This window comes from Hemiscyllium ocellatum, chromosome 30 (genome assembly GCF_020745735.1).
Source record: "Hemiscyllium ocellatum isolate sHemOce1 chromosome 30, sHemOce1.pat.X.cur, whole genome shotgun sequence".
Lineage (NCBI taxonomy): Eukaryota > Metazoa > Chordata > Chondrichthyes > Orectolobiformes > Hemiscylliidae > Hemiscyllium > Hemiscyllium ocellatum.
In genome coordinates, this window is record NC_083430.1 from 35,339,644 (window position 1) to 35,358,124 (window position 18,481).

Genomic DNA, 18,481 nt, shown 5'->3' on the forward strand with positions numbered 1-18,481 from the left:
TAAGCAGAGTTTTAAAACTGGCATCATTTAAGATTTTCTTCTTCTTAAAAAAAAAGCACCATCAGAAATCCAAAAATCCATTTCAGATCAGTAAACAGTCGACAGAGGAACAATCCATTAAACACACTCGCACTGGAGGGAGTCTCCCCACACATAACCATATTGACCATGAGTAACCCCAGCATCGCCAACCCCCCCCATCCCCCCGAGCCTAGTCACCCTCCCCTGCAACATTCCTTCTAAGTTTCTCAGAGCTTAGAGGGCTGTGTGTAGAACATGTCTTTTTCCCTGGAGCGGAGTGGTGACCTTACAGAGATTTATAAAATCATAAAGGGGCATGCATATGGTGAATGATAGGGGAGGGGAAGACCAAAATGAGAGGGCATAGGTTTAAGGTGAGAGGGGAAAAGATTTAGAAAGGGACCTGAGGAACAACTTTCTCACGGACAGGGTGGTGCATATATGGAACAAGCTGCCAGAGGAAGTGGTGGAGGTGGGTACAATTACAATATTTAAAATACATTTAGACAGGCACGTGGAATGGAAAGGTTTAGAGGGATATGGGCCAAATGGGACTAAGCCAGTTTGGGAAAGCTGGCCTAACCCGTCCATGCTGACCAAAGGGCCTGTTTCCGTGCTGTATGATTCAATGGCTTGGGGTCAGTGTGTCAGCACGCCCCTGACGGCTGGACAACTTAAGGGGCAATGTTGGTCACCTGCCCACGGTCCTGCAGACATCCGCAAGTCATCCCTCTTCAACCTTTTCCTCTCGACTTCTCCCCAGTGTCTGGCCCTCACGACACGGAGGCTCATAATGCACTTTGGAGGAGATTTAACGATTTACGGGCAGAATGTGGGATTTGCACAGAGAGAAATTTGATTGGAAATCAGGTCACATGATGGAGCATTCTTTTAAAAAGGAAGAGTTTTAGAAACTTCCACTGCACGAGTTCATTTACAGCAAATGCAGCCAATTCCACCTGGGGATGAAATTGTAAAGAACACCAAGAATTTGAAGGAGCAGGCCATTGGGCCCCTTGAGCCACGTCTGCTTTCCCATTCAATTAGATCGTGGTTGATTGGATGGTGATCTCAAATTCACTTTCCAATTACTGATTCAACCCAGGCTGCATCCTTCATCTACCCACTCACAGCCTGGAAGAGGCGGCTGAGCCCATCTTCCACAGTTTCCAAATCAGAAAACAGGACTTGGTGAAATAAAAAACAACTCATTTTGATTTCCTGGGAATTGCATATAACAGGGAAGTAAATCCTGTGCTCAGTCTCTGGCGATTTTACAGATTACCCTGTTCTGGGGACCCAAAAAACTACAAGCTTTGTAAACAAAAGCCAACATGCTCGGTCACGCAAAAGTCCAATGGCAGAAACTCAGGGGCCAGAGGAGATAATGGAGCAAATACCTCCACATGATCCCTCTGCAAGCGAGTGAACTAATTGGAAACAAGACAAAGAGGGGTACAAACTATGGAAGGGGCACAGTGCAATACAATGGGGTTATGGTTAGTGATGTACTTCACTGTCTTCAAATGGAGCCAGAGTAACATTCACACAGCTCAAAGGCAGGGGAGTAAGAAAGCTGGGAATAAAAGACAGGTGACCCACCCAAAATCTGTAAAACAACGTGAGGAAGATTGGAGGGCAAGGCTTATTTTAAAACTAGTGGTGATAGGGAAAGGCAGCCCAACATATTGCATTGTCTGCCCCATTGCTCACCTCAAAGTTTGTCATGAATTGTAAACTGGGCCTGAAATGATTGAGCATCAATACGGTCAAATTTGATAAAACCAGCAACAAACATGTCAACAGTGACAGAGTGGCGAGACTCCCTCTTTGACACAGCCCCATTCCAAACTCAAGGCAGCACAGACTAAAAAATCACATGGAGCAGATCTTCTGCACGTTCCTCCCGGTTCCCACAGCCAATCCCTGTGCTTCCAGACACTGGGATCATCACGCTCCTGGCAATTCCTAAGATGCCTTGACGACATCAGCAAGAAGTCCGCTATTGCCCCTTGAAACATTCATGGGTAGACCGTTGGAGCGAACGCCTTCTCTCTAAAAGTCATTCATCACCTTCAGGAAGATGGAACCTTTGATGGAGCAGGGGATCTGAGGGTGGGGGTGGGATGTCGTAGGGTCAAATGGACTAGTTACGCAGCAGCTCATCAAGGTCATAGGAGTCAAAGAGGTCACTGACCCCTTCGCCATCCTCTAGGCTCCACAGGTAATCCTCCCGGTCCAAGGGTGGTGAGAAGCTGACAAAAGGGGTATCGCCATAGGACGTGGAGGGGAGTTGGTCTTCTGTCTGCTGGAGGAGGTGATGTGACAGGCCGAGCACCCCATCCTCACAGTCCAGCAGCGAGCTCGGCAAAACTGGCTTCAGGTCATCTGGAACTACGAGAGAGAGTGGAAAGACATGATTTAATTTGGCAGAACCTAGTACCGTTAAATAGATAGCACCAGGCTGTTCAGCCCCTCACCTTCATAAAATCAATCACAGATTGAGGCAGCACAGGAGTCATTTGTCCCTCTACGCCTCAACACCTTCAACATCTTTACCGCACATTAAATCTACAAGTTTTAAAATTTTCAACAACATCTTGCCTTAATAGCATTTTGTTATAAGATTTCCCATTTCCTGTCTTTGTGAAGAAATACTTTGACACCCCACACAAATGGTCTAGCTCGAATTTTATACTGCCTTACCTTTGTTCAAGATTCTCTTTAGAGAAAATGATTCTGAGAGTCATACAATCCCTACAGTGTGGAAGCAGGCAGTTCAGCCCATCGAGTTCACAGTGACTCTTCGAACAGCAACCCACCCAGACCCCAGACCCTATCCTATTTATTTCCCATGGCCCATCCACCTAACCTGCGCAGCTTTGGACTATGGGAGGAAACCGGAACAACGGACAGAAAACCACAGGGAGAATGTGCAAACTGCACACAGATATTTGCCCAAGGGTGGAACCAAACCCGTGTACCTGGCACTGTGAGGCAGCAGTGCTGACGACTGGGCCACCATGCCTCCCACTCTAATTCCTCTCTAACTTCCTGATCCATTCCTTTGAATCAATTTCGACACTGAAATGGGATACTGGCCCAATCATCCGTATGCAATCAAAAACAAGCGGCCTAGTCTATGCAAGCTGTTTACAACTTAACTGTTACTTACTGTATCATTGTGAGAATCCCCATCCAGCACCAATACATCCTTTAGAAGATGTAACCTCTTAACTGCCCAAAGGACTCTTAAAGGGCTGGTTATACTGACAAACCTCCACCCCATGTTAATTCAGCTCTTTTGCAATAAGTGTCAACATTTCACTAGCTTTTGCAATGCTGACCTTAACTGCAAGGAAATGAAGTCTAAAAAGCAGGAAAGACTTGCTCCCACTGGGCAGGGTGTTGACAAGACTGTGTCTAGACATCACTGGTCTTCTTAAAACTTGGAAACTGTTCACTAGGCACATTCCTGTGATGAACAGGTTGCCTTATAAAGAAAGATGGAGCTTACACCCACTGAAGTTTAGAAGGCCAATCTTATTGAAACAAGATGCTGAAGAGGCTCGACAAGGTAGATACTGAAAGCATACTGCACCAAATGAGGGAGTGGGCAAATTTTAACCATAGGGTGTCTCCCATTTAAGACACCGATGAGGGGGAATCTCTTTTCTGATGGTCCCTAGTTTCAGGAAATCTCTCTTGCGGGCTAGATTGCTGAATTTAAGACTAGAAAAGTCAGATTCTTGTTCTACAAGGGAGTCCGTGCTTAGGGGGAAGGGTGGGCATCAGCAGAAGGTAGAAATGTGTGAAAACCAGATGAGCAAAGACCTCTAATGAATGGCAGTGCCAAATAACCTAGTCCTGCTCTGGTGTACAATCCTAGGAATTGTTGCTTACATTAGTTTGTTACAAAGATTGTCTCAACCACTCTGCCCTTCTGTTTTACAAAACAACCCCAAACTCGCTTGCCCAGGCCTGAAGTGGATGACTCCAGGATTTCCTCCCACATTGAATTACCTTCCTCCTTAATTTCAACTTTGCAGGCAATTTTCGGACATTCTGTTTCACTCTGGACTTGAGCACGTGTCCCCGGTTCAACCTTTGGGAGAATTGCAGAGACAGCACCCTCCTCCTTCTTAGGTGTGTTGTACTTCATTGGGCTGTTTTCCTCCATTGCTTCCTCTGGACAAAGGTACACCTCAATTGGACCATTAGTGCTCTTCAGGTAAATCTGCAGGTTCTCCTGCTAAAAGGAGTACACGGTGCTGGTCAATCTCAGAAGTTAGAGATCAGCTGATTCCACCCAACATTAGACTTTCAATGTGTGACAATCCCTGCAGTACTAGTTAATTCATGTAGGTGGCACCAATGAGGGGTTTCAACAACATCTTGCAATTTAATGGGGACATTTGAATGGAAATGTATTCCTAGATGGTCCGAAGGAACAATGATAAAACAAAAAAGGCTGCCAGGTCACATTACACCAGGACAGGTGACCGAAAGAATAGCTGGGAGGGAGATTTTAAAGGAGCATCTTAAAAGGAGGAGACAGAAGCAGAGAGTGTCCAGGGAGAGCGGTGAGAGTTTAGGTACTGTCGCTAATGGTAAAGCAAAATAACAAAGCAGATGCATAAAAAGCCAGAATGGAGGAGTTCAGAGGTCAGAGGGGTGTAGGAAATAGAGGAGTGGTGAAGAGCTGAAAATGTGTTGCTGGTTAAAGCGCAGGAGGTCAGGCAGCATCCAAGGAACAGGAAATTCAACGTTTCGGGCATAAGCCTGATTCCTGATGAAGGGCTTATGCCCGAAACGTTGAATTTCCTGTTCCTTGGATGCTGCCTGACCTGCTGCGCTTTAACCAGCAACACATTTTCAGCTCTGATCTCCAGCATCTGCAGACCTCACTTTTTCCTAGAGGAGTGGTGAAGTCAGGTGCTAGTCGGGAGAGTTGTGTATATTCTGGGGAGGGGTGGGGGTGGAACAGGTGTCAGAGCATGAGAGAAATTAGTTAAATACAAAAAAAGTGCACATTTTGAATTTCAAGGATGCATTGGTTTTGATACTGCAAATTCTAAACTTACGCAGTTGGCATCTGCCATAACAGTGTAGCTCCATCCCTGGCCACTAGGTGGTCCCAAAGCACTTTGCCTGGTTTAGAAAAGTTTATAGATATTTTTAATCAACTTGTTCTTACACAGCTCTTAAACCTGGGCCTCCGGGCTCAGAGGCAGGGACACAACCACAGCACTACAACAGCCCCGAGGGAGATTTATAAACTAAATTAAGTCTCCACTCGTTAAGTTTGGATCAGGTGGTGTCATTCAGTTATCACGATTCAGGGGGGATTGTGGTTAAAGTGTATCATTTCACACCTATGCCTAACAAAGACCCATGGACCACACTATTAATTCAGCAAGCTTCAGCTGCCTTTTCTCAGGAAGAGCGAGTCACAATTTCTGAAGAAGCATTTTACTGTTTTCTGTTTGGGAGAGAAGCTAAGTGCTGGCAATGTTGAGCAAGTCTAGCAGTTCTCTATTCAGTGAGTTCAGGGTCTTAAAGCTTCTGAGCAAGAGAACAGGGTGGGAGAGTCGAACAAACATGTCTGTGCTTGGACAGAAAGGGTCTTCCTCAAATCACCAGGTTCGGATTTTAAGGTCACCTTGTCCTAGACTCCCTGACCAACCGAGAAAGGTTTCTCTCTTTCCTTTCAAACACCCAGGACAGAAACCTCATTCAGATCATCCACTAACCTTCTCTCGTGGAGTAAATTCCTCCAATAGAGGGGGTCATCAACTGATTTCACACACCTCCCTGTACCACCCCATCACAAAGTGAAGCCACTGTCTCATCCAATGCTTTGCATGGTCACTAGCATCTCACCCTCTTCCAGGTCCCCACTCTCTTAATGACAGCTTGGTCGCTGAAGCCCTGTTTACACCAAACCTTGAGGTCAGAGGATCGTGTTAATCCATAAAACCATTGCTTTAATTCGGCTTCAGCATCCGACTGGGTTTTGTGTGGCATCCTTCGGAATTCTTGGGCCAATGTTTATGTAAATAAAGGTCATTGTTTGTATTCACTGATGGGACGTGAGCTTCACTGACCCAGCCAGCATTTACTGCCCATCCCCAATTATCCAGAGGGCAGTTCTGAATCAACCATATTGCTGTGGGTTTGGAGTCACATTTATGTCCGACCACGTAAAGACACCAGATTCTCTTCCTGAGAAAGAACAATAGTGAACCAGATAGCTGATACAATACTTGACAATGGTTACACGATCGCCATTAAGCTAACTTCATTCCAGATTTGTATTGAACTCAAATTGCACTATCTGTAATAGTGTGACTCAAACCAACGATGCCAGACCATGAACCTGAGGTTACTGCTATGCTGCGTCCCAATTATTAACACACTGCTGATGAAAACACTAACAGTGATGATATTTCAAAGCTATTTTATGGTGATATTCCAAACCACATTAATCTAATCTAATCTAAGACATTGCAGTCAGTGTGGAAACACGTCCACACCGACCCTCCGAAGAGCAACCCACCCAGACCCATTCCCCTACATTTACCCCTTCACCTAACACTATGGGTAATTTAGCATGGCCAATTCACCTAACCTGCACATTTTTTTGGACTATAGGAGGAAACTGGAGCACCCGGAGGAAACACACACAGACACGGAGAGAATTTGCAAACTCCACACAGACAGCTGCCTGAGGCGGGAATTGAACCCGGGTCTCTGACTCTGAGGTAGCAGTGCTAATCTGCGCGTGCACAGCACCATTCACAATTGTTTGGAAATTCCTTGAGCATGTAGCCATTGTTGGAATGTAGGGACCACACAAGCCAATTTACATAACCAACTCCCCCAAACAGCAATGCGAGCAGAAATGTGGTTTTAAATGTTAACTGAAGGAAATCTCCCGGAAGCTTCTTAAAACAAAAAAAAAGCCACCCTGGAACCTTCTAGAAACCCAAGATGGCACACACAGCTTCCACAGAATATCTGGCAGTGCATCATTCCTTCAATGCTGCATTGGTGTGACCACCATGCATTTGTGTGCAAGTTGCCGAACGGGAGTTGAAACCACAGCCCAACCCACGGGCATTGGGGTGAAGAGATCAGGAAGGACAGCATGCCTTACCTCACAGACATCAGGCACCTCTAGCCTGGTCTCCGGTGGTGCTTTCACTGCGATCACTGTCTGGTCCTGGAAGCTGTCAATTGAGCGAATATCTTGGTATGTGACATAGGCTAGCGTGAGCACAGGTCAAGGTGGAAATGAACAGACTGATTCCAAAGACACACACAATGTCACAAAGCCTCACCCAGCAATGGCCAATTCCACCATGAGAAGATTGACAGGCAGGGGACAAGTGAGGCTCGCAAGAGACTGTAGACTCACATTACACCCCCTCGGATCTCCCAGACTGAAGCACTCAATCGCTACGACCAACATCCCTATGCTTGAACAAAGCCATGAGGCAAGGCCCCTGGAAGACTCACAAGAGAGGAGCTGCATTCATTTAGTGCCTTCCACAAATTGAGCACATCCCAAAGCAACTTCACAGACATGGAGGGGTTTTCTGAACTGTAGTCACTCTGGCCAAATCGGAAACAGGGCAGCTAGTGCGCACACTGCAAGCTCTCACTAACAACAGGGAGGACTAATGACCAGATACATCTGCTTTTGCAGATGTTGGGATGCTAGAATTTTTTTTAAAAAAGGGCAGATCGAAGATGAGGAAGAGACACAATGATACGGGGCATAACTCCACCATTGGGATAGAGATGCAACTCATTAATGAGACATGCAGAACAGAATACTTAACACATGGAAGGATATCTCTGATTTTCCTCATCATCCGTCAGCATTTTCAGCTGCGTGCTGCAGTTCTGGATGAGGTCGTCAAGGGAGCGCTCCTTCCTCATGAGATCAGTCAGATCCTGCCTGAGGCACTGCTGCTTCGCCACCACCGATGTGTCTTCAAACAGACTGCGGCCCCTGTGGAAAGGAAGGCGGAGTCAGTGAGCCAGCGAGAGAGTGAGTAAGCTCCATTTCTGCAACCTGGAGCTTAGGGCTCTCTTGGAGGTGTCTCTGATCCCAAGCACCAAGTTCTGTTTTAAAATAAAACAGGAGGCAAAGGAAGGAACATCACAATCGGAGACTATAATGGTGCTTTTAATATCCACAAGAATAAAGCTTTAACAAGTCACAACAACCTTCCAAAATTCCCCAGAAACTCCTAAACACTGGAATTGAAAATTAATTCTCAAGATATTGCTGTAATCAAAGTTTATGCAGAAGTATCACATAGGGATTAAACCGTTGTTTTAAAAATTTTCTCTGAAGAGTTTTGCTTATATGTAACTTTAGAAAACCTGGAGCCAGGGAATAAGCTGCTTGATTGGTTTGGAGAATCAACCAATTAGTTAAAGGAAGAGTCTGCTCCATCTCCAATTCGCCAAAGGGCTGGTAAGGTGATAATTGTTTGGATAGGTTGGAGATATTAGCCCCTTCCCACTCTCAACTCTAACTGGCAGACAAAAGGCAGGTGAGATTGTGACTGAAGACAGGGATGTGGACACCATACAATTCTCAAGGTAATCTTTGGACATGAGTATGGCCCCCTTCGCCTCACTGACTTCTTTCAATAATTACATAAAGGAAAAGGGACCATGTTTCATTATGGGCCATGCCAATGGCTTATTGGCAACGGATGCTCAGTCAGTTGGGAGAGGAAACGGTCTCACGTTAGGGACCACTATGATTGACCCAGTTCCAATATCAAGTGACCAACGGGGACAGTGGGCCCACAACGTACTTGGATATCGCAAACGTCCATAGGGCTGTCCACGTCGTGTGAGCAATGACTCACCAGTGGTACAGAAACTCAATCACAAGTTGAAGGCTGGGTTCATTTGGAAAAGCCCAGAGGACGAGGAACGACTTACATCCACTGAATGTTGTTTTTGGATTTTTTACGGATGAGTTGAATTCCTTCCAGAACGTTGGTGATGTCGTAAATTCGCCTCTTCTGGACTTCGAGGACCTCCGCTGCTCGGTTAAGGTCCAGGACACCATCTGGAGACTCGCTGAGGAGATGGACAAACTTCTTGGTCAGAAGTCCAAGCGAGGTGTCATATCGAGTCTTCTCCCCAGGAGACTTGGGAGCTGTGAGCGGCAATTAAAAATAAAACACCACACCGGTTTTAATGCATTATTGTGCAGGCAGAGAAAACATCAGAGAAGGAGAGAGATAAGGAAGTTCATAAAATCAACAAGCAAACATTTAGAAAGGTAGGTGGAACAGTGGCTTTCAGTACAAGTTGGTTTGAGTACGGGTATAAAGAAGGTCTTGCTTCAGTTGTATATTGCTTTGGTGAGCTCACATCTGGAGCAGTGGGTGCATTTTTAGGCCTGACCCAAGGAAGGATGGCCCATAAAGTGCAATGGAGATTCATTTGATTAATTCTTGAGGTGACAGCATGGAGGAAAGATGGAAGAGACTGGGCTTGTACTCTCTAGAGTTCAGATATGAGAGAGAGGGGATTTCCCACAGACAAGGGAGCAAAATATCAACATTTACAAGAATAAAACTCAGAAAAGGCCATTCAGTCCATCGTCACTCTGGTTAGTCTCACATCCTGCTCTTTTCCCAGGACCCAGCTAACTTTACACATCCTTTTGAAAGTTATGATTGAAACCGTTTCCACCACCCCATTGGGCAGCGCATTTCAGATTATGGGGCACTGTAAAGCTTTTCTGTTCAGCTCTGTTCGGTTTCTTTGGCCAATTACCTCATATTGGTGTGCTGTAATAACCAAACTCCTCACCAGTGGAGCTCCCTGTTGAACCAGCCAGGAAACCTCTCAGGGTCCCATCTTGGGCTTGCGTTCCCTGCTTCTCCAGTCTGTTATAATGGAGGTCCCTTGACCTCAGTACCACTTGTAGACACTTGCAAAAAAATGATAGCTGATGGCCACTCAATAACTGGAGCCTAAAAAGTCCATTTCAAGACAAATTGTTGTAGGTAGATGCTTACAGTGGAGATGACCGAGTGAGTTGTGGAAAGCTATGGCAGGGTGGGATAAGTCCTCTCAACTCGGTTTTCACCTGAGGGCACTAGGCCCCAGCAGAGCGTGGCTGCGTTAGTTCCAGCCGATCTCACCTAGCAGTTTAGACTAAACAAGGGTAGCCTATTCAACTACACAGCTCCTTGTAAATCTCTTCACTCCCTTTGGAAAGGGCTGGGCTGAAGTCCAGTGATCAAGATCGGAAACTCCGGATAATTACTGCTGCCTCTCTCTTCGCTTGATGAGACAGAGGAGAGAACAGAAGCTACAAACAAGTCCTAAATATCAGTTCCCCACAAATCCAGATCAATCAACTTAAGGGAGCTCAATTCTACCACGGTTTGCACAGAACCGTGGAAAGTCCTCCCTTTTTCACCGTGACCCACCACAACGACATATTCTCACTTTTCGGACTGGGTATCCTGGCCGGCATTTTGCCTTTGCCTTTCGGAGTTCGAAATTCCGGTAAATACTGATGACCGCTGCCTTCCAGGTCCAGTTTGCGTTTTGCCTGAGGGGGGAATAAAAGGGATTGAGATCGGAACTTTAAGTCTTAAAAAAAATGCTGCAATCTAAAATTTCCTAAAGTTATTCTGCTCCTAGGACAGCCTCAAAAACAAAAGTCAAGACACTCCTTAAAAAAAAAAACAGCCTTGCTTTACCACCTCCGCTCTGTATACCACACATTCATTCTTTAACATAAAGGTAGACAGCAAACAAGGTACCATTCAACTGACAGAGGCAGGTAGATATAATCCCAACCTCTTTCAATAAAGTAGAGACAAATAGGGATAAAAACCACAGGCAGGAATTTCTGCCGAGGGGACTGGATCGGGGTCAATTTTAGAATGGCTGCAACCAACTTAGATTGCAAGTAACCCCAATTTTGTGTTTCTGTAAGTTTACTCTTAAAAACCTTTCACTGGTTAAAAGACACTGGGGGAGGCAGAGCTGGGTGTGTTAAATGGACTCCAAGCCTACTGGCTCTAAGGGTTCTTGTGAGGCAGTGGTAGTGTTCCCATCTCTAACCCAGGAGGCCCACCACAGTGATAGTGTTCCTACCTCTGACCAAGTCCACCCTGCTCCAGAAGGGTGTAAAAACAGTTTTGAACAGATTTTTAAAATTTTTTGGGGGGAAAAAAAATTCTTGAATATAACATATACAAAACCAAACAATTCAAACCAATGTTAAAAAAACCCACTAATCACGTAGATAAATAGATAATAACTAATAACTAAACCAAAAACAAAGCAGAATCTTAATACTACTACTAATTATTATTATTATTATTATCACCACCATAATAAAAGCTCAATGAAACAAAGAACAGCCCTCGATCAGAGTGCATAAGTTTATACATATTCATATGTTCGTAGTTTTTCCTCTCTGGATACCAGATTCATAAATAGAATTGCCATGGCTATATAAAGGCTCTTATTAGTATGGTGTACCAAAATAGTCCAAAAAGGGACGCCGTGTCCTATAAAAGTTCTTGGTTATATGGTGCACCATGCTAGTGAGAAAGTCTAAGGCGAGGGGGGCGTGGGCGATGTGTTCCATGGTTAGTTTACACCAGCCCGACAGCTCCGGGGGATTTTCAGACACCCACCTGAACAGAATGTTCTTTTTTGCACAAAAAGGGAGGACACTGAAAAGCCTTTTTTTGTGTGTGCATCGAATGAAAAAGTGAATGAGCAAAGCTAAGAGGAGGAGATACCGGATCCATCTCCATCCCCAAGGCCTTCTCTATTTCGCCTGCCACGGCACTCCAGTAAGCCCAGTCTGTGGCAGGACCAAAGACAATGAGGGAGCATGCCCACGTTCACTTCACATCAAGGACACATCGGAGGTGCACCCGCTTTTAATTTTGCGAGGCAGTCTGGGGCCAAGTGGACCCTGTGGAAAAATCTTCAATTGCACAGAATGGGCATTTTCAACCGATTGATGAGAAACTATCCATATTTAGAGTTTTTGGAAGAGCTTCATTATTTACTCGTGTAGTTTTCTGTGCCATTCAAATTCACTGTCCTTCCTTCTGAAAGGTTCTTCATAGAATCCCTACACAGTGTGAAAGCAGGCCATTCAGCCTATCAAGTCCACACTGACCCTACAAAAAGCATCCCACCCAATCTTATCCCTCGCCTGCACATCTCTGGCCACTATGGACAATTTAGCACGACCAATTCACCTAAACTGCACATTTCTGAACTGTGGAGGAAACTGAAGCACCTGGAGGAAACCCACACAGACACAGGGAGAACATTCAAATTCCACACAGTCAGTCAGTCAGTCACCCGAGAGTGGTATCGAAGTGGGTCCCTAGCGCTGTGAGGCAGCAGTACTAACCACTGAGCCATGTATCACCCACTCTTCTTTATACTCATTTTAATACAAGCAATGGACAAATTCTCAACACCAGTTTGCCTTCTCATCTTGACCTCCTCAATAGTTACCATCACTAAAGCAATTAGATACTAACAAGACGGCCACTGACATTAAAATATACTCTACAGATAGATGCCTACATAACTCCTTCTGCGCAGCTGAACTTATCAGCCTCTGGAGGGAGACATAAACCTATTAGATGGCTAGTAAAAAGACTGTACAGCACTCATTCAAAGATCAGCAGCAAAATTCTCTAGTGTCTTGACTAATAAATATTACTTAGTCAGCTCGTTAAAAAGGTCCCAGTCCTAATAATACAGCCAAGATGCAATTACAGAAGTAGTAATTCATCCTTTTTTAAAGTATTTAAGCACCTGGAAGTCAGGAATGGTGCTATGTAAATGCAAGTCTTCCTTCAAATGAATGGCCTTGAACATTCTGAATCTGTATGACCCATTATAGTTATGCACATCTCTTGTAATACGAAAAAAATGCACTTTGTATAATTAAATGATAATATTTATATTAGGCTTGATGTTAACAGTTTTACATCGAGTGACAATATGCAAGCCCAGTTAAACAATATCATGCAAACACAATTGCAAAAACATGGTTAAAAGGCAGGGAGTGAATGAATGAGGGTTAAACAGTGACCACAGCACCCTCCCTCCTCTACCCAATCCAGAAACAGGTCCTACAGCCTCATAAAAGCAGTGAATTCCTGCAACAACTCAGCAGGGAAATGCACCACTCATTGAGACAAAACTCTGGAAGATTCCAGGGCAGTGCCAAAGTCGCCACCAAAACAATCAGCATGGAAATAGACTCCTTGGTCCAACCAGACCCATAATCTCAAACTAAACTAGTCCTATTTGCTTACGCTTGATCAACGTCTCTTTAAATATGTCTTATTCATTTAAATAAATACAGATCTGAAATGTTGTAACTGTATCCACATCTACCACTGCTCCACTTAAAAAACAATTGCGCCCCCCCCTTGTCTTTAAAAGCTTTCTCCTCTCATCTTTACAACATGCCCCAAGTCTTGAAATGCCCCACTGCTTTATGACTGATGTACCCTTTGCTTGCCTTGCCAGCTGATGGACACATTGAAGAGCAAAGCCTCACGACTCTAACTACATGAACCTCACATTCCAGCCATTTACACAGTTGACCACTTTTACACAGAACCAGCTGTCCATCCTCAAAACATGCAATTCCAAAGCCGTTCAGAAAGTCAGGTTCTCATCTCCATCGTCAAAGTGACCTGCTACTGCTCACTACCTCATCTCCAATATTTACACAGCTAGCATCAAGAGGTGTTCTCGGAAGCCAATGTTAATTGACCCAAGGATAATTTTTCCCGGGAATGTTTTTGTTAGTGCTGACATGGCCTGGAGATGATCCTCCAATTCCTCGAGAGTCCAACAAAGTCCTGAAGGGTTGGCAACACAACTGTGCTTGATGGGGACAAATAACAGGCAGGATCTCAACCAGCAGAGAGTGAGTGAATCCTCCCAGCACAGATGTGGATACTGGGCCTCCATTGCAATGCTCCCAAAAGTTGAATAGCCAATGCTTACCTCCAGGCGCAATGGCAGGAAGCAGCTATTTGACTGTGAGGCAGTGCATCTGGGAAAAAGAGAAGAGGGTTCAGCAGCTGCAAGGAAGGTAGAAAATAGGAACAAGTGCCCAAGAGCTTAGAAGCTAATTGTCACAATCATTAGCATTTCTGATTCAACACGAAAGCTTGGAACATTTAGAGTGTACACTCTGGCTCTGAGACAAGTCACACCCATAGCTCAGCAGGCCAGAGCTTCTGCAATTGTGACAGTGCAGGAGCCCACAGCATTCAAACAGCCCCACAAACCACACCAGCGGAGCTGCTGCATCTTCAGAGGGCTTTGAAACCACAAAGCATCATGGAGGAAAACCATTAACTGCAGCCATTCATCACTAGGGGCGTTGTCATGGCAAAAGTCTTTTGAAGGGCGATCTCACGCTGTTTGGCTGGATTCCAAACCCAGGTCTTTTTCCCAGACACCTTGTTATCACAAATGTGACAACTGAAGCCTGTTGTTCAATTGGTCTGATACCACGAACAACCCGCACCCAGCCAATCTCTCACTGACACAGGCAGCTAACTACTCGAGTTGCTCAGGGCCTACAGACAAGGCCTCACTTCCTCCCTACATCTTCTGAAGAGCTGCTGATTACTGCTATGCTACCCCAGTTGGAGCAGGAACGATCCTCGGGGCGGGGGGTGGAGATATTGTTTCCCCTTGTGCAAGAGTCCCACACATCAGAGGGCACCATCTCATAGTAAGGAGTCTCCCAGTTGGAGACAGAAGAGGAGGAATTTGAGGGTAGTGAATCGTGAAATGTTTTTCCAGAGAGCCATCGAGGTTAGGATGTTTACTGGTCCTCTAGACCAGGATAAATTTTTAAATCAGTAAGGGAACAACGGGTTTTGGAGATAAAGCAGGAAAGTCACAATTAAGGATGATCGGATCAGCCATAATCTCATTGAATGGTAGAGCAGACTCAATGGGCTGAATAGTCCAGCTCCCGTCTTTCATGGTCACTGTAGCAGCAAGTTGCATTGCTAGACAGGGGCCTTCATTGTCTCCCCAAAACACAAGAGGAAAAGAGGAAGGATACCCTGCAGGATCCATTTGAGATTCATTGCTCTCCTCTGGTCACTGGGTTGTGGCTGTGATAGTTCTCTCTCAAAAAATCCCCAAACTCCTCACTCAACAAACCTCCAATTTGGCCATTGAATGGTTTTGTGCAATTAAGGAATTGTAAACCAAGTGCAGGCCGAAGAGCTTTATTTTGAGAACACTTACCAATCTCAGACCCTTGCAGTTCCAAGTCTAACCCTGAACAGATATAACAGGCCGAGAAGCTATCCCCTTATCTGACTTCTACCCCTTGTTGGCCTTTGATTATCATTCAGATGGGAGCCACCGCCCTCAATGGACTTCCCTCTGCCGTCCATGACCTCCCTCTGCCAGATATCTGGAGAGAATGGAGAGGGACCTCTGGCCAGCTGAGAGGAACACAATGCTCAGAGCCTTCCCCTCATCCAGTGCACATGGACATAGGCTCTTTCCTTCAAGGATACAACAGCAACTTTAAGTGCCATATCTTTTAATATTGTACATCACCCTCGTGTGTAGCAAATGGAATCCAATTTTATTTCAGAAATGCTCCAAGTTCCACACAAGTGTTAGGTCAAGAACAAAAGATCAGGTTGAGTGGTATCTTGGAGTAAGAGTGTATTGAAAGGTGTACGGGTGAGGGATTCCAGTTGTGACATACAGACCCTCACTCCATTGCTTTCCATGCTCGCTAACCCATTGACGAATGCCTTGTTACTTTCCAACTTACTACTTGATCCCATTTCCAGTTGTCCCCCTTTACTCCCTCTTCACCTTCAACCCCCAGCCTCACAGTTCCAAAGCTATTTCTCCAGATGCTTGCTCTCAAAGTTCATACCTCGAGCCCATTCCCAGTGGATCCCCCTGAGACAAGTGTGCCGTGGTCTCACGGCATGCTGCTCTCAAACTCCTGGAGCGGGTTCACACAGCCAGGGCCAGGCTGCTCCAACACCACGCATGCCTCTCAAACTCTGGCAGAGTCACCGTGCATTCAGATCTCTCTTGCACACTCCCCCACCGGCGCCACCATTATTCAGTTTCCCAACTTGCTGAATGATATCCTTTTTCTGTTGTGCTGTGAATTATCTTGGTGTTGAATAGCATTGTCACAGCCACACAATGGGCTCCCAGAGACTCCCGGGGCAGCTCGAGGACTTTAATCATCCAACAGCTTTTCAGTGACTGACATTAGCAGTGGCAATTGAAAGAGCTCCCATCCAGCAATTGGAGGTCACTAGTTTTGCATTAGGTACACTGTAAATCTCCATTTTCACCTTCATCCCCATAACAAGAGTCCCAGCCACTTTGTGTTTGCTGTAAGAAGTTGCCAGTTACCCATCAAATTAGGGAGCAATCTATTGCACCACCAAGCTTGCCAGAACCTGGGCACGAAAGTTAGTCAGTGCCAGGCATAGTTCAGTTAGTAGCATCATGACCCAAGTCACCAACTGCAGAACATGAATTCCAAACACAGTACTGAAGGAGTGCTGCATGGTTGTAGATACCACCTTCCAGGAGAGTCATTAAACTGTGGCGCCACCTGTCTGCTCAGCTGAATACAAAAGATTCCATGGCACTATGCTGAGGAAAGGCAGGGAAGTTGTCCTGGGCAACATCTGTCCCTTAAATCAGCATCAGAATCTGGTCATGATCACATTGCTGTTTTTTTAAAATTATACTATAGACCAGGCAGCAAACAAGACACGTCAGGGCAGGTGCAATTTGCAGAAACATTGCTCAATTTGCTATCAAATTATCCAGAGCTCGGCTAGGAGTGTTAATTAGTTCAGCGCTTTAACCAGAGAGAAACCTTGGAGATCGCTGCATTCCCCCAATTCTGGCCCCTACAGCGTCCCTGGCCTCCTTTATTCTGTCACTAACAGCTGCACCTTCAGCTGCCTCCATTCTAAGCTATACAAATCCCTCCCCAAATCTCTCTACCTCTCATTCTTTTTCCCAAGTTGCTCCCTTAAAACCTCTCTCTCTTTGACCAAGATCCTGTTTCCATAAGACATAGGAGTGGAAGTAAGGCCATTCGGCCCATCGTGTCCACTCCGCCATTCAATCATGGTTTCAACATCTCCTTGCATGGTTTGAGGTCAACATTTGCTCAATTATCCTTCTGTGAAGCATTTTAGAATGTTTGAAGGTAAAGGCACTACACAAAGTCACTCTCGGACTCATTTTCACACCCAAAACGAGTAGGAACCCATTCAGTGTCTCGGCAATTAGGGACGACGGTGAAGCTATGGACTGGAGGAAACCCTCAGATATCCAACCACGGACATGTAGAATACTTTTACATTTTATTTCTCGGAGCTCAGAATAAACATCTGTCAGAGGAGATCCATGTATTGGTAGGACAATAAGCACAATCAGAACCTCGGAGGAGCTACACAATTTGGAGGGATGATTGATCCTGTGGCACTGGGGCTCAGAGAGGCCTCCACTCAGCATTCTGCTTGCACATGGCTGCCAGTGCTATGCAAGATAGATGATAAAGTAGGGATCATAAAGCTTTTGTTCTTCTGACTGCAATAGGGGGTAGGAGGCAGCCATTATACCTTTCAACCCTATTCGGCCCTTCAGTTAATTCATGGCTAACCTGCACCTTAACTCCATCTAGATTCTCTAACCCTTAGCAAAATTCTCAAGCTCAGGCTGGGAACTTGGCAGTTGACTCACACCATGAACTCCCCTTCATCCTGAGCTTACCAATTTTTGTGGAGACCAAAGTTTGTGAGAAGATTTATAGCTCGGGTGCTCGTTGTTGTGGTTCTGTTCGCCGAGCTGGGAATTTTTGTTGCAAATGTTTCGTCCCCTTTCTAGGTGACATCCTCAGTGTTGGGAGCCTCCTGTGAAGCGCTTCTGTCATGTTTCCTTCGGCATTTATAGTGGCTTGCCTCTGCCGCTTCCGGTTGTCAGTTGCTGTCCGCTGCAGTGGCCGGTATATTGGATCCAGGTCGATGTGTTTGTTGATAGAATCAGTGGATGAGTGCCATGCCTCTAGGAATTCCCTGGCTGTTCTCTGTTTGGCTTGCACTTTTGTGGAGACCGTTTCAGATTTCATGGCTGTGTGGGGCAATGCAGACCCAGGAACCTCTCAGATAGTGACCACCCTCAGGGGATTCAACAAAGACTCCCCAAAGCAAAACTTTATTTTCCAGGCACTCTAGTAGTTATGGCTTCCATTATGTTGTTCACTCAGCTGCAGGACGACTCAAAAATCAGCATATGATTGTACGGGGAAAATGGACAAAAGGTCTTCACAGCAAAAATAAAATACCTTTACTCTTTCTGGTCTTTAATCATCTTGCTG

The 18,481-nt window shown here is 45.4% G+C and overlaps 1 protein-coding gene across 1 annotated transcript in view; it reads right to left on the reverse strand.

Annotated features, from left to right (window-relative positions):
- Window positions 1-210: 210 nt before the first annotated feature.
- e2f2 (E2F transcription factor 2) overlaps window positions 211-18,481 on the reverse strand; it is a 45,330-nt gene continuing 27,059 nt past the window's right edge. The window contains exons 2-7 of the mRNA XM_060847299.1: window positions 10,519-10,624; window positions 8,992-9,211; window positions 7,883-8,041; window positions 7,181-7,295; window positions 4,045-4,273; window positions 211-2,415 (exon numbers count right to left, since the gene is read on the reverse strand). Coding sequence (XP_060703282.1) covers window positions 2,168-2,415; window positions 4,045-4,273; window positions 7,181-7,295; window positions 7,883-8,041; window positions 8,992-9,211; window positions 10,519-10,624 — 1,077 coding nt within the window. The 3' untranslated portion in view covers window positions 211-2,167. The remainder of the gene's footprint in view (window positions 2,416-4,044; window positions 4,274-7,180; window positions 7,296-7,882; window positions 8,042-8,991; window positions 9,212-10,518; window positions 10,625-18,481) is intronic.